This window comes from Chrysemys picta, chromosome 18, assembly GCF_011386835.1.
Source record: "Chrysemys picta bellii isolate R12L10 chromosome 18, ASM1138683v2, whole genome shotgun sequence".
Taxonomy (NCBI): Eukaryota; Metazoa; Chordata; order Testudines; family Emydidae; genus Chrysemys; species Chrysemys picta.
Window position 1 is genome coordinate 4,895,373 of NC_088808.1, and position 13,175 is coordinate 4,908,547.

At 49.8% G+C, this 13,175-nt stretch overlaps 1 protein-coding gene across 5 annotated transcripts in view; it reads left to right on the forward strand.

Moving 5' to 3' along the window:
- The window catches only part of TOR4A (torsin family 4 member A), a 36,493-nt gene extending 23,779 nt beyond the window's left edge, over nt 1-12,714 (forward strand). For all 5 annotated transcript variants that reach the window (XM_065572651.1, XM_065572648.1, XM_065572647.1 and 2 more), the window contains one exon: nt 8,738-12,714. In XM_065572651.1, coding sequence (XP_065428723.1) covers nt 8,775-10,055 — 1,281 coding nt within the window. In that variant the 5' untranslated portion in view covers nt 8,738-8,774 and the 3' untranslated portion in view covers nt 10,056-12,714. The remainder of the gene's footprint in view (nt 1-8,737) is intronic.
- Nucleotides 12,715-13,175: the final 461 nt, after the last annotated feature.

Sequence of the window (13,175 nt, forward strand, 5' to 3'; positions counted from 1 at the left end):
TTGAGATTCTGCCACCCTGGAACCCGCTGCCGATTTCTTCTCATTCTAATCGTTGCTAATATTTGCATTGGTGTTTGCATTGCATGAAAAATGCTGACTTTTCCTTGAAAAACCAAACATCCAAAAACTGCAAAAGCGTTGGCCAAAACCGGAGACTTTCCATCTGGAAAGATCAAAACATTTTACATAGGCCTTTTTGAGCGAACCAAACTATTCCGACATTCCCAAATCAAAATGGTGCATTTTGGCATTCCTAAAATCCCCCAGTGTAGACAGTCACATAGCTACTTTTCTAGTGTGAAGTCGTAAACTGCATTCCCTTCTCCATTGCTTTCACTGACAGAGAATTGAACAGTTTTCGACATATGTTAATTTCTGAAACATTTCACTATCCTGCCTGTTGATAGAGTTGCCAACTTTGTAATATTTTAAAAATGGACACTCCAGCAGAAGTGCCCGAACCTTCCCTGTCCCACCTCTTCCCCCCTGAGGCCCCACCCCTTCCCCGCCTCTTCCCTCTGAGACCCTGCCTCTGCCCCACCTCTTTCCCAAGGCACCGCCCCCATTTGCTTCTTTTTTCTCCTGCTCCCATCACTTGCTGCTTTCCCCCCCTGAACCTGGGTCAGGAGGGACTCACCTGCAGAGCCAGGGCTGGGAGCTGCAGCCGCCCAACACAGGTAGGAGGCAGCCCTGGCTGAGTAGGGGCTGGCATGGGTGATGATCCGGCACCTCCCCGCCTGCAGTAACCAGACTTTGGGTGTCTGGTCAGTAGTACTGACCGGACACTATCAGGTCCCCTTTTCGACTGAACTTGTTGGTTGAAAATCGAGCACCTGGCCACTTTACCTGTTGAAGGAGCCCATGTCCAAATGTACCTACGTATGGATGTTTGTTGTGCTAGGTGGCTTTGTTTGGCAGATATAGGGTGACAGAAAAATGCAAATGAGTAAAAATATTTCAAAGGAGCTGTTTTAAGGTAAAAACTGCAAGAGTCTAGAGCCAGATTCACAAAGGTGTTTAGGCACCAAAAGAGGCAGATAGGTGCCTAGTGGGATTTTCAAAAGCACCTAACTCCCATTGACTTTCCCTGGCCTGTTTGTTTAGTCAGCTGTCTGTTGTGTCTTGTTTTGAAATTGTAGCCGCTGGGAGGCAGGGCCTGACGTTTACCACACATTTGTCTAGTGCCTCATTCAGTGAAATGACTGAGGCTGTAGAGCATGACACCAATATTAATAATCGCATGTTGATTAATAGAAAATCTCCATAATGTACTGTCGGTGCAGTTCCATTGGGGATTGTAATGGAGGCGCTGCAGTGGCGGTAGAGCTCATGCAGTTTTCTCACAGTGTCTAATTCAACTTCTCTGACGTAGAGTATGGCAAGCTGGCGTAGTTTAAAAACTCTTGAGTGACAGAACTTCTGTTGTCACTTTGACCACAGAGCTTCTCTGGTAGGAGATTCCTGGCCTGCTTTGCGTTCTTATGACTGCAGTTTTCTTTGCAGAGCATGTTTCAAAGCGAAGATTGGTTGCATGGTGGTTGGTTTGGCTTGCTAGGCTCATTATTTATTAGTGAATTCAGTACAACGTTGGGTAAAATTTTATTGAAATGTTGAGTTTTGACATTAAAACCAATTAAGTAGTGAAGTATAAGAACAAACTAGCTGTAGCAATGCTGAGTAATTTGTAACTGACTTATTTAGTGTTAGTTTTACTATTAATGTCTATTCTAGAATAAAGAAGAACAGGAGGACTTGTGGCACCTTAGAGACTAACAAATTTATTAGAGCATCTAATAAATTTAGATGCTCTAATAAATTTGTTAGTCTCTAAGGTGCCACAAGTCCTCCTGTTCTTCTTTTTGCGGATACAGACTAACACGGCTGCTACTCTGAAACTATTCTAGAATAATTTGGGAATTATTATCGATTGTGTTTATGACGGTAGTACCGATGGGCGACCCCAGAATGGGGTCCCATTGTGCTAGTGTCATTTTCACCCTCATGGCAAATCCCAAATGGGACATAGAATCCTTGAGCTCAAGCACCCCCAGATCAATCTCTGTGCTGTACAAATACAGAGTAGTAAACAGTCTCTGCCCTGAAGAGCCTACAGTCTAAATAGACCAGACAGACACAGGGCAGGGAAAGGGGTAGAACACACCAGCAGATGGCATGGTAGAGCCATGACTTTGTTGTGGGGAGCGTTACTTAGGAGGGGATCAACTACATGAAGGGAAGGAGTGGGAGAGGGACAGGTGTGGATTAGTGGAGCTGAGGTGGAGAGGAGGGTTGGAGCAAACAGCCAATCAGCACAGGACCCAGAAAAGCCAGTCAAAATCAACGTACTAAGACAATAATGCAAAGGATCAGAAATTCAGAATCTAACTCAGAATATTTCATTACTTCATCTTGTGTCTACCTTACTTACGGAATGGACACGCTCTTTGACCATTCATCAGAAACTAAATTTCTTCCTTTCTCCTTCTGCCCCATCCCACCACTGCACGTACCATTTGACTCAGGGCCACAGCTGCACCGTGAAGGGGAAGGGCTTGGAGAGCTCAGTTTGTAAGAACGGGATTTACATAGGGTGACTATATTTCCCCAAAGGAAAATGGGACACCGTGTGGGGCGAGCCCAAGGCCCCCTCCCTCCTAAGGCGGGGCTGGCATCGCTGCTCTCCTGACTTCCTGCTACTGACTTCCTGCCTGCTCTTCAGTCCGAGCCCTGCTCCCCCCAACTGATCAAGTTGGCAAGAGCAAATGAGACAAATGCACACTTTTGCGAAAAAAGTCAGGACGGCCGGGACAGGGCTTAAAAAAGGGACTGTCCCGGCCAAAATGGGACATATGGTCACCCTAGATTTACAGCTTTGCAAACATGCTGAACTGAGCAGACCAGAAGCAGCACTCAGGGTTTCCCAGGAGAGCTTGGGTGCCGTCTCCATTCATGCTCTAGGCTCCTCCTAGTCCAGCAGTCACCCAAACACACCGCACACAGGACACCTGCCTCAACACCTGCAGTTACTACCGTTACAGACAGCGTGGTAAAGTACAGTCAACATTAGATAGATCAAACCATTACTGCTGGGCAGTTCAGTTACCTGGCAAATCAGCATCAAATGGGGGCAGTGGGAGAGAAACAATCACCTTGGCTCTGAGCGTGTTGGCATCAAACAGCTCCATCAACTGCACCCCAGACACGCCCACAGCTTCACCCTAACGCTCTTAGGAAGAGAACATTTCCCCCAGCCCGTACAATTAACTTTGTGATTCCCCAGATGTGAGGCAGGAGCAGAAACCATTTCTTTATGCAAGAGAAGCATATTGCATCCAAGTCAGGTCTGCCTCTGGCTCCATGAAAATCTCCCTCTCTAGGATGCTGACATCTGGTTATGGACCATGGCCTGCAAATGCACACAAGCCGCATGTCCAGCACTACTGCCGTTACCACTGGCCATGGCATACTCCTCTTAACTCAGCCAGCCAGGGAGACCGATAAGGGCAGTGCCAGGTCTCTGCTAACAGAAAGTGCAAAAGTGTATGGGACACAGTGACACAGGATGGCAGACTAATGGTGAGATCCAAGGCCCAGCACCTCCAGGCAGTGCGATCCGCTGTTCACCCCCTCTCAAGGCCTGACAGGGGGCCATGCTGTGGAGGGCTGGGGGCTCTCCGGGCTCTCCCCGTACCATTGAGTTCCTGGTGAAACACAGCAAGACAGTCTGAGATTCTCTGGCTGGAGCCTTAGTGATGGAGCTTGTCCCCTCCCCCACAGGCTTGCTCACGGGGAGCCATCCAAACCCAAAACTTGTGAGATGGGGAGGAATGAGTGAAACTGAGCTGAAAGGTCCCTATGCCCGCGCAGGGACGCCTCCATGTCCAGGCATCTCTAGGAACCTGCGCACGCCCCTCTGCCCAATAGGATCTTTCCGGACCATTTAACTTTCACTTCCTGGCTTGTCCCATGGCGTTTCCCTGGTTACTCATGGGCATCTGAGCTAACGGGTTCGGCTACTTCTGGAAAAGTCCTAACGGTGACATTATCCAACACAAGTTCCATAGACTCCCTTTCATGGTACTAAATATTCAGTGTTGCCAACTCTTGTGATTTTGTCCTGAGTCTCACGGTAATTATTGTTTCCTTAAAGCCCCCGCTCCTGGAGTCAAGTGGGACTTGCAATGATTTCAGCCTTCAGTCTTATAGAAAAAGTTAGTTTCCAGCCCTCCTGGATGTGCAGAAAGCTTCAAAATGTGACCCTGGCGCACCCTAAAGGCTCAGAAAGGCATTTAAAAAGAACACCACATCTGTTATTTGTACATAATCTCCATGATTTTAAAGCCAGTCTCATGATTTTTGGTAGACCTAACTCATGATTGTTGAACGTTTGGGGTTGGCAATGTAAGTGCCTCCTACAGGTCTGTGTGACATGGTTCCTCAAATTCCCTGCGTGCACAGAGTTTGCTGGATCTCAGCTGTAGTGATGAAGGGCTAACAAAGTTAGCGTTACAGTGACACAGCTAACAATCAGAACTATCCAGGGAATAATTAGGAACTCTCAACTATTCGAAAAGCAGAGTACTCCACTCAGAAGGAAGTGGGGGAGAATGAATTCGCTCCCCTGGCTTGCTTAAGCCATATTTAACCTGTGTGATGTCTAGGCCTGAAGAAAGTAGAGGAGTAATTGGAGCGAGGCCAGCTGGAGGCTAATTTCCCTGGAAGGAGAGAACTGGGCAGAATTACTCATTGCTTACTGTCCCTACGTGCAGTTTTGTTGTCTTGTCTTTTAATTTGTTTTGTGGTGAATGACTCATGATTTACTCTCACGATAGCGAAACAAAAACCCGCGTGAATAAATCGTTTACCAAGAGGTGGCTTAGATGTTTCCGGCTTCCACAAACGACACGGAAAGACGGCAAAAAGCAAACGTACTCTCTGCCCTGGCAAAGAGCTCGGGGGGGACCAGCAGAGTGCGTGGGAGGGCGATGCGTAATGGAGACTCTTTGCCACCATTCATTGGCCTCTGGGGTCTGTGTCTACAAGGTCATCACAATTGGCACTAACTGGCCCCTTTTGTGGCAGCCTCAGCTTAGGCCAGGAAATGCCAAGGGGGTGGAGAATTAAATACCCTCTCCCCGTGGAGTTGCTTCCTCGGGTGCATGGTCGGGGAAGGGGGAAGAAACATCTGTGGCTCGGTGGGTGAAGGGGTCAGAGGAGGAGGGGTAGCCCCTGGCCACCCGCTACTTGGGCCAAGGTTCTCTTGGCCGATCTGCCCAGTCTCCTCGCTCTGCCTCCCTCAGGACCCGTCTTCCCTTCTAGGGTTCTGCTCCTCACTCCGCCGCTTCCCGTGGGGCGCCCCTGCCCCCCTTCCCCTGGCTGCTGCTCCTGCTGTTCACCCCAGGACACCCCCTGGCGGTTCGCCTGCTCCCCTGCACACGCTGCGGCTGCTGCTCCTCCCCCAGGGGCGCCCCGCAGCAGTTCTTCACCCCAGCAGTGGTCCCAGCCAGGCCGCTCCCCAGCCCTTCAGGTGCGTCTGCCGCCCCTGCGCTGAACTGGGCTCCAGGGCTCCCCCAGGGGGACCAGGCCAAGGATGGAAATGGCCAGGTGAGGCCAGCGCTCGGGCTCCTGGTGCTGTTAGGCCCCACGGGGTGGGCGGGAGCCGAGCTGGGGAAGGCGGGGGAGGCTGGCAGCATGGCAATGACCGCAGGCGGGAGCTGGCTGGGCTGCAGGGACAGGCGGACAGTGGCCCAGGCAGTCGCCATGCAACCTCCATCTGTGCCACCCCACCAGGCTCTCCTGTGGCACTGCCCCCTGGCTGCGGGCCCTTCACAGGAGAGCTTCAGCAAAGTGCAGGAGCTCCCCGCCGCGCCTGGCTGCTGGCGCTGCGCTGCCCCGCGAGCTCACTGCTGTCCTGTGTGTGCCACTGGAAAGCACTGGCCACTAGGTGGCGCAGCCGGGCAGCATTTTCCCAGGCCCTGCTGCTTTCCCACAGGTGCACCTGTGCTAGGGCCGGCCCTAGGATTTTGGCCGCCCCTGTTTTTTTCTTACCCCACCCCTGGCCTGGCTGGGGGCGAGTGGCCTGCAGCCTGCCCGGGCAAGGCTCACGTCACAGGTGAAGCTAAGCCCCGTGTGTTTTATCTGTGCTGAGGGCGCAGGGCTCAGGCAGGGCCTTGGAGGCGAAGGCCAGGGGTGGGGAGCAGATTATGATGAAACGTCCCAGCAAAGCCCTTGTCTCCTGGGGGCGTTTTGAGGCCTGTGGCTCTCATATCTCGGCTGTTTCTCAGCGGAGGCAGCTGCACTTTACCTAGCTGCGTTCCCGCCATAGTACCTGGGGGAGGTTAGGCCTCACGCCCGGACCGAGCAAACGGGGATTGGTGTAGCGTGGCTGCTGCACTCTCATCCCAGCGGTGGTTGCATGTCAGTGGTGGGTGAAGGAGTCCCAGCAGCTTGGGAATCCTGCTGGGTGAAAGGTGATCCCTTGAATTCGATGTACTGTACAAGTGATGCCTCTCAGAGCTCAATAAGAGCTACCCCCGCTGGCTGCCTATTAGCTGGGGAATGATGCCCTGTCTCCATTTGTCATTCCTGTCCATTCCTGATCCACGGGCAGGTCGCTTGTAGGGCAATGCTGGCTCTGGCTCTCCCTCGGTCAGGTGAGGAGTTTCCTAGTTGCTTTTTGCTCGGACGTCTTTTCAGTTCCTGAGAGTTTGTTATTTACCACACCCCCAGTTTTTGTGTCATCTGCAAACGTTATCAGTGATCACTTTATGTTTTCTTCCAGGGCATTGAGAAAAATGTTAAATAGCGTAGGGCCAAGAACCAATCCCTCGAGACCCCACTAGACGTGATGATGATTGCCACTTTACAGTCACATCTTGAGACTTATCAGTTAGCCAGTTTTTAATCCATTTAATGGGGTTAATTTTATATCATTCTAATCTATTAATCAAAGTGTCAAGTATCATGTGGTGCCAAGTCAAGTGCCTTACAGAAGTCTAAGTGTATTACATCAACACTATTACCTTTATAAACTAATGTTGTAATCTTATAAAAAAAAGATATAAGGTTAGTTTGACAGGATCTGTTTTCCACAATCCCATGTTCATTGGCATTAATTATATTATGCTCTTTGAATTGTTAATATTTTTTGAGTCCCATACCAGCTGCTCCATTAGTTTGTCCAGGATCGATGTCAGGCTGACAGGCCTGTAATTACTTGGATCATCCCATTTACCTTTTAAAATATTTGCACTTTAGCTTTCTTCCAGTCTTCTGGAACCTACCTAGTGTTCCCAGACTTATAGAAAATCCACTTTAACAGTCCAGAGAGCGCCTTGGCCAGCTCTTTACAAATTCTTGGATATAAATTTTCTGGACCTACTCATTTAAAAATTTAAAAACCTCTATTTTTGTAACTCCTATTTAACATCCTCCTGAGTTACTGCTGGATAGGAAAGTGTCTCACTGTGGGGAGGTCTCTGGATAGTCCAGGGCAGGGATCTGGGCAGCGTAACTTGTTGCTGTGTTTGGTTTGATCTTCCCAATGACTCATATATTGGTGTTTTAGGTTCTGGTCTAATGTTACGAGTTAATATCCCGAGCTATCTGCAGTGCACAGCGACAAGTTTTATTGATCCTACAAAACCCAGGACCTGTGCTACTATTGCTGAGTACCATCTACTGGCACCTTATCTGTCAACTAGCTTTCACAGCTCCAACATTTATAAGCTTCTCTGTGTGTATGTCCAACAGCTTCTATTTGTGTGTGTGTCTGCACGCACACGCATGTGGGTTCGTACATCTAGATATTTCTCCCTTTCAGTGTGTGGAGTATGTTTGCTTGTGTATGTCCTGTGTTTTCTTTCTTTGTGTGTGTGTGTGTGATTGTATCTAGCCGGGGAACGGTGGATTTAAGGCTGGGACTCAGGTGATCTGGACACAATTGGTCGTTCTACCACAGATTTCCTGTGTGACCTTGGGTGAGTTACACGGAGTCCAGTTTTCAAGTGCTCAGCGTCTACCACTGGAGCCAAGTTTTCAAAACAGCTCACACCCAGCATGCTCAGGTCTTCTGAAAATCTGGCCCTTTACTTCAGTTGCTAAATGGGCAGTGAGCTCTTTTGTAAAACTGGCCCTGATAGCGGGTGCTGAGCTCTTTGCAAACTATGGTCCTTAATCTCTCTGGGCCTCTGTTCCCCATCCGTACAATGGGGATAATAGCACTTCCCTACTCCCAGGGTGCTGCGAGGACAAGTTCAGTAATGTCTGATGGGTGCTCAGAGTGATGGGGGCCATAAAATTACCTGGATTGATACACAGCCCCTGAGTGGGTGCACCTCTAACAGCTTCTCTCTCTCAATATCCAGAGTCTTTAAGGCCAGACGGGACTATTAGTCCATCTAGCCTGAGCTCAACAGCCGTAGAATTTCACCCTGTTGCCTCTGTATTGAGCCCGATTACTTGTGTGTGGCTAAAGCATCTTCGTGAAAGAGATGGAGAATCCACCACTGCCCTTGGTGGATTGTTCCAGTGGTTAATCACCCGCACTGCTAAACATCTGTGCCTTCTTTCTCATTTGAATTTGTTTGGTTTTAACTTCCAGCCATTGGTTCTTGTTCTGCCTTGCTCTGCTAGATAAAAGAGCCTGGTATTTTCTACACGGGGAGATATTTGTGCTCATGATCAAGTCACCTCTTGTTCTGTACATTTATTTTCGCACTGTCTTTGTGTTTTTTAGAGAAGACACTTTGAATGGTTTATGAGAAGAAAGCAAGATGGACGGAAGTCAGCCCCGCACCGAGACTCCCACGGCTCCCAAGAAGATCTCTCTGCTTTCCTCTCCCATGCGGGCAGTCATCCGTCTGCGACGAAAAGTCCAGTTCCTGAAGAAAAGCCGCCTGCATCTGAACCTTCCCAGAGAACAATCTCCAGAGCTGGTCCAAACTAGGCTTCTTCAAAGGCAGATTTCCTTGAGCCGAACAAACCTGTGTAACCCTTCGATGGCCCTCTTTAATCAAGCCACCTTTGACAGTTCTCAGTACTTCACCTTTGACACCACTGTGGACCATTCAGTGGTGAATAAATACAAACGGAAGAAGACCCGCAGGAAGTCCAGGGTGGTGTTGTATCCAGAAAGCTCCAAAAAGTACCTTCCAACAGAGCAAAAGAGTAAAGCAAAGCGCTGCCTTCTCTTGCTCATTGGCATCATCTGCTTCCAAATACTAAATGCTATTGAGAATCTGGATGACAACCTTCAGAAGTATGACCTAGATGGGCTGGAGAAAACCATGCACCGGGAAGTATTTGGGCAGAAGGTGGCTGTGGACAGAATTATGGAATTGTTGAAAGAATACCTGGCCACCCACATACACAACAAGCCATTAGTGATCTCCTTCAATGGCCCACCTGGGGTTGGAAAGAGCCATGTTGGATGGCTGCTGGCTAAACACTTCCGTTCAGTCATGGACAATGACTTTGTGCTTCAGTACTTTGTGATGCACCACTGTCCAAACAAGGAGGCTACTCCTGCTTGCCAATCGGATTTGTCTGAAAAGATTTCCGAGATGGTCACCAGAGCAGAAATAGAAGAGAAGATACCATTGTTTATTCTGGATGAGGTTGAGCTCATGTCTCCAGTCCTGCTGGATACGCTCAGCAGATTCTTCCAACCGAACCAGACCAACGAGTTCCTCAATGCCATCTACGTTCTAATAAGCAACCTAGGGGGCAGTGAAATCACAACGTTTGCCCTCCAGAATGTTTCCAGTGACCTGCTGCACCAGCAAAGACAAACAGAAGAACTGCTGTACATTATCCAGCCTGTTCTGACCCACTTCCACCCTCTTTGGAAGTCTGCTGACATCATCCCATTTGGTCTGCTGGAGAAGAGTCATGTCATAAACTGCATCTTGGAGGAGATGATGCGGGAAGGGCTGTATCCCGATCAGAGCCATATTGAGAAGTTAGCTAGCCAGCTCGGCTATTACACTACAGGAGGCAGGGAGTACGCCATAACGGGCTGCAAGCAGGTCGGAGCCAAAGTCAATCTACTGTAGCAGCAACCATAAAGAAGAGGCCAAATCCTGTTCTCGGCACTTTGCACTCAATGGAGATAGCCTGGCAGTCCACTGGCGTGACTGGGTTCCAGGAGGCAGAACAGCAGCTGTCACCTCTTCTAAGATGAGCTCTGTTCTCCTCTTGATTTATCGGACTTGAGTCCCTGAACTCCCACTGTCCTGTTGACTAAGGCCAGGATCTCTCGCTGAGGATATGTCTGCAAAGCAATTTAAGGCCGGGTCTGAGCGCGGGCACAAGCCAACCCCCCTTGTGTCCACCCTGTAAATGTGCTAGCCTAGGGCTCCAGATCCAAGGTCCTAGGACCCTGCAGGGCTGGAAGCTCCGAGCCCTACTGCTTTCCTATGTGTACGTGGCCCCAGCTTGATTTGGGTCCGGAAGTCCTCTGGATGTATCCCAGAGTTCCCGGTGGCAGCGGAGCAGCGCTGCAGGCAGCCAGCGCAGCAGCTGGAAGTGTCATTACTGCCTGGCAGAGCACGTTCCCTGTTCCTGCTCCTCTCACAGTAGCTGCTCCTGCTCCGGCTCCTCCTCGCTGCTGCGTGCAGGGGCGGCTCCAGGCACCAGCGCACCAAGCACGTGCCTGGGGCGGCAAGCCGCGGGGGGCGGCCTGCCGGTCGCCGTGAGGGCAGCAGTCAGGCTACCTTCGGCGGCTTGCCTGCGGGAGGTCCGCCGGTCCCGCGGTTTCGGCGGCAATTCGGCGGCAGGTACGCCGAAGGCGCAGGACCGGTGGACCGCCCGCAGGCATGCCGCCAAATCCGCGTTCCCAGTGGACCTCCCGCAGGCGCGCCGCCGAAAGCCGCCTGACTGCCGTGCTTGGGGCGGCAAAACACATAGAGCCGCCCCTGGCTGCGCGGAGTTTGCCGGAGCAGGGAGCAAAGCTGACAGGTGGGAGGTGGCTCCTGGGGATCATCCCTCCGCTGGCTGTGCTGAGCCAGAAGCTCTGCCGCTCTGCTCTCCGTGCCTTGCTCCTGGGCCCTCCCTGGGGCTGTGTGTGCAGGGGCACCGGGCAGTGTACACGGTCAGGGTGGGAAGTAGGAGCCAGCCCCCAAAACTTCCCCACAGCCTCCTGGGGATCCCTTAGCCCTGCCTCCCGGGGGGCGTCAGGAGCCGGGATAAGGAGATTTCTGTGAGGTGCAGGAGCATGCTTCACCCCAAGCCCTGGCCAGGCACTTTACCGCTCCGCAGCCAGCAACAGCCAGGCGGTGTGTGTGTGCGTGCGTGCGTGCGTGCGTGCGTGTGTGTGTTTCCTCTTCATTAGGTTGAACTTCTGTGCACTGCAGTGCGGATGCCAGAGCCCTAGGTTTGAGCACGGGTCAGAAAATCCTTAACCTAGGGTTAAAATGCAACTTAGACAATCAAGCCCAGGGTTCCCTGACACAGGTCAGCTGACTCGAGACCCACTAACCCGAGGCTTACATTGCTGTGTAGACAGCCTCCAGTCGTATTGCGACCTCTTTTGTGTCCCTCACACACATGTACCCAGCAGTTTATTCATTGGCGATGTCTCAGCAAGTCTAGGAGATGAGAAGAAATCCCCCAGTATATGTACACGGCAGAAGTGATTTAATGTGGGGGAGATGGAGAGACATTTGGGGTGACACTCATCAGCATGCTTAGCTAGGTCTCACTTTGTCTTCAGACTCGGAATCTGCAATCTCTGCCTTTCCAGGGTCTGGCTGGGCCTGCGATAAAGGCTAACTGGCTTAAGATCAGTCTAGCCAAGCTAGAGATGATGCTGGCAGGTAAGGGAAACATTCGGAATAGCTGATGCAGCCTGTGACTGTTACCCACCGACCCTTGGTGTCAGAATTATGCATTCTTGGGTTCTTTTTCTCCACGGCTGGTCTTGGATGCCCTGGCAACAGTAGTCTCCTGGAATATGTTCTACCATCTCTGGTTGCCTTAGAAGTTGTAGCCTGATGCAGACTGTGCCTTTGTCACTTCCCGGCTAGATTCCTGCAATGCACTTTTCTTGAGACTGTCCTTGAAGACCACTCGGAAGCATCAGAGAATGCAGCTGCCTGCTTGTTAAGGTCTTCTTCATGTGGCCTTTGGTATAAACTCTGCTGCTTGTTTTGTTTCTGAGTACAATTCACAGCACTGATTATCTAGAGAGTCCTTACATGGGAATTCACAGGTGCAAGGTAATGTGCCTTTTCAACACTTTGTGCACATTGCTGGGTTCGAAAACTACGCTAGAACAGGCCCTGGGCATCGTGTGAACAGCTCTGTGAAACCCAGACTCACTGGGCAGCAGCCGTCAGAAACAAAAATATCAAGTTGCAGGAGGAATAGGAGAGGAAACAGCACTGAAACATATGATAATACCATTGTTATGGAGCGACAGTCACCTCTCTACTGTTAAAGGTTGCAACCAGCTTCCATTATAAAGCCCTGTTCTAGTCCTGCTGTAACCCTAGCTTGGAAATCTGGTACATGCAAAGTTTCAACGCAATGTATACAACTGTATACAGGTCTTTATAATATTCCCCCAATTAGAAATACTGTCTGTTGTCTAACCTTTCTGCGTCTCCGTCTAGCTCAAAATCAGTTTGTCTTCACACTTCCTGTACAGTTAACTCTCCTTGAACATTCATGTGCAGTGGAAGAATTGATGAAAATAATATGTAATTAAGCAAAGGTGTTGGTGACTTTTTTATAGGCCCAATCCTGTTTGCATGGACTTCATTAGAATTATGTGAATAATGGATTTTTTTTTAGTGGACATTCTGAAATATATATCAAAATTTGGTCTGGATCCATTTTTTTAAAAAAAATTCTAAGTAAATTTCAAAAAGAAAAGTCATTTTGAATCAAACCCCCAAAATATTTCATCTGGAAAATGTCAAAACAAAATGTGGACTTTTCCAAAACAGTTTAGTCAATTTGACACAAATTCACAAAAGGTTTCAGTTGATGCAAATCTGCATCTATTAGCAAAAAAAAAAAAAAAAAAAAATTTCCGACCCAAAGTTTTACCGAGCTGTACGTTTCAATGGAAGTTCTGGGTCTGACCCTGTCCCTTTGATTTCAACAAGAGGGATTTTTTCTCATTGGCTCCAGTGAATGAGCATGAGACATGGTGTGCGTCTGTTGTCCGG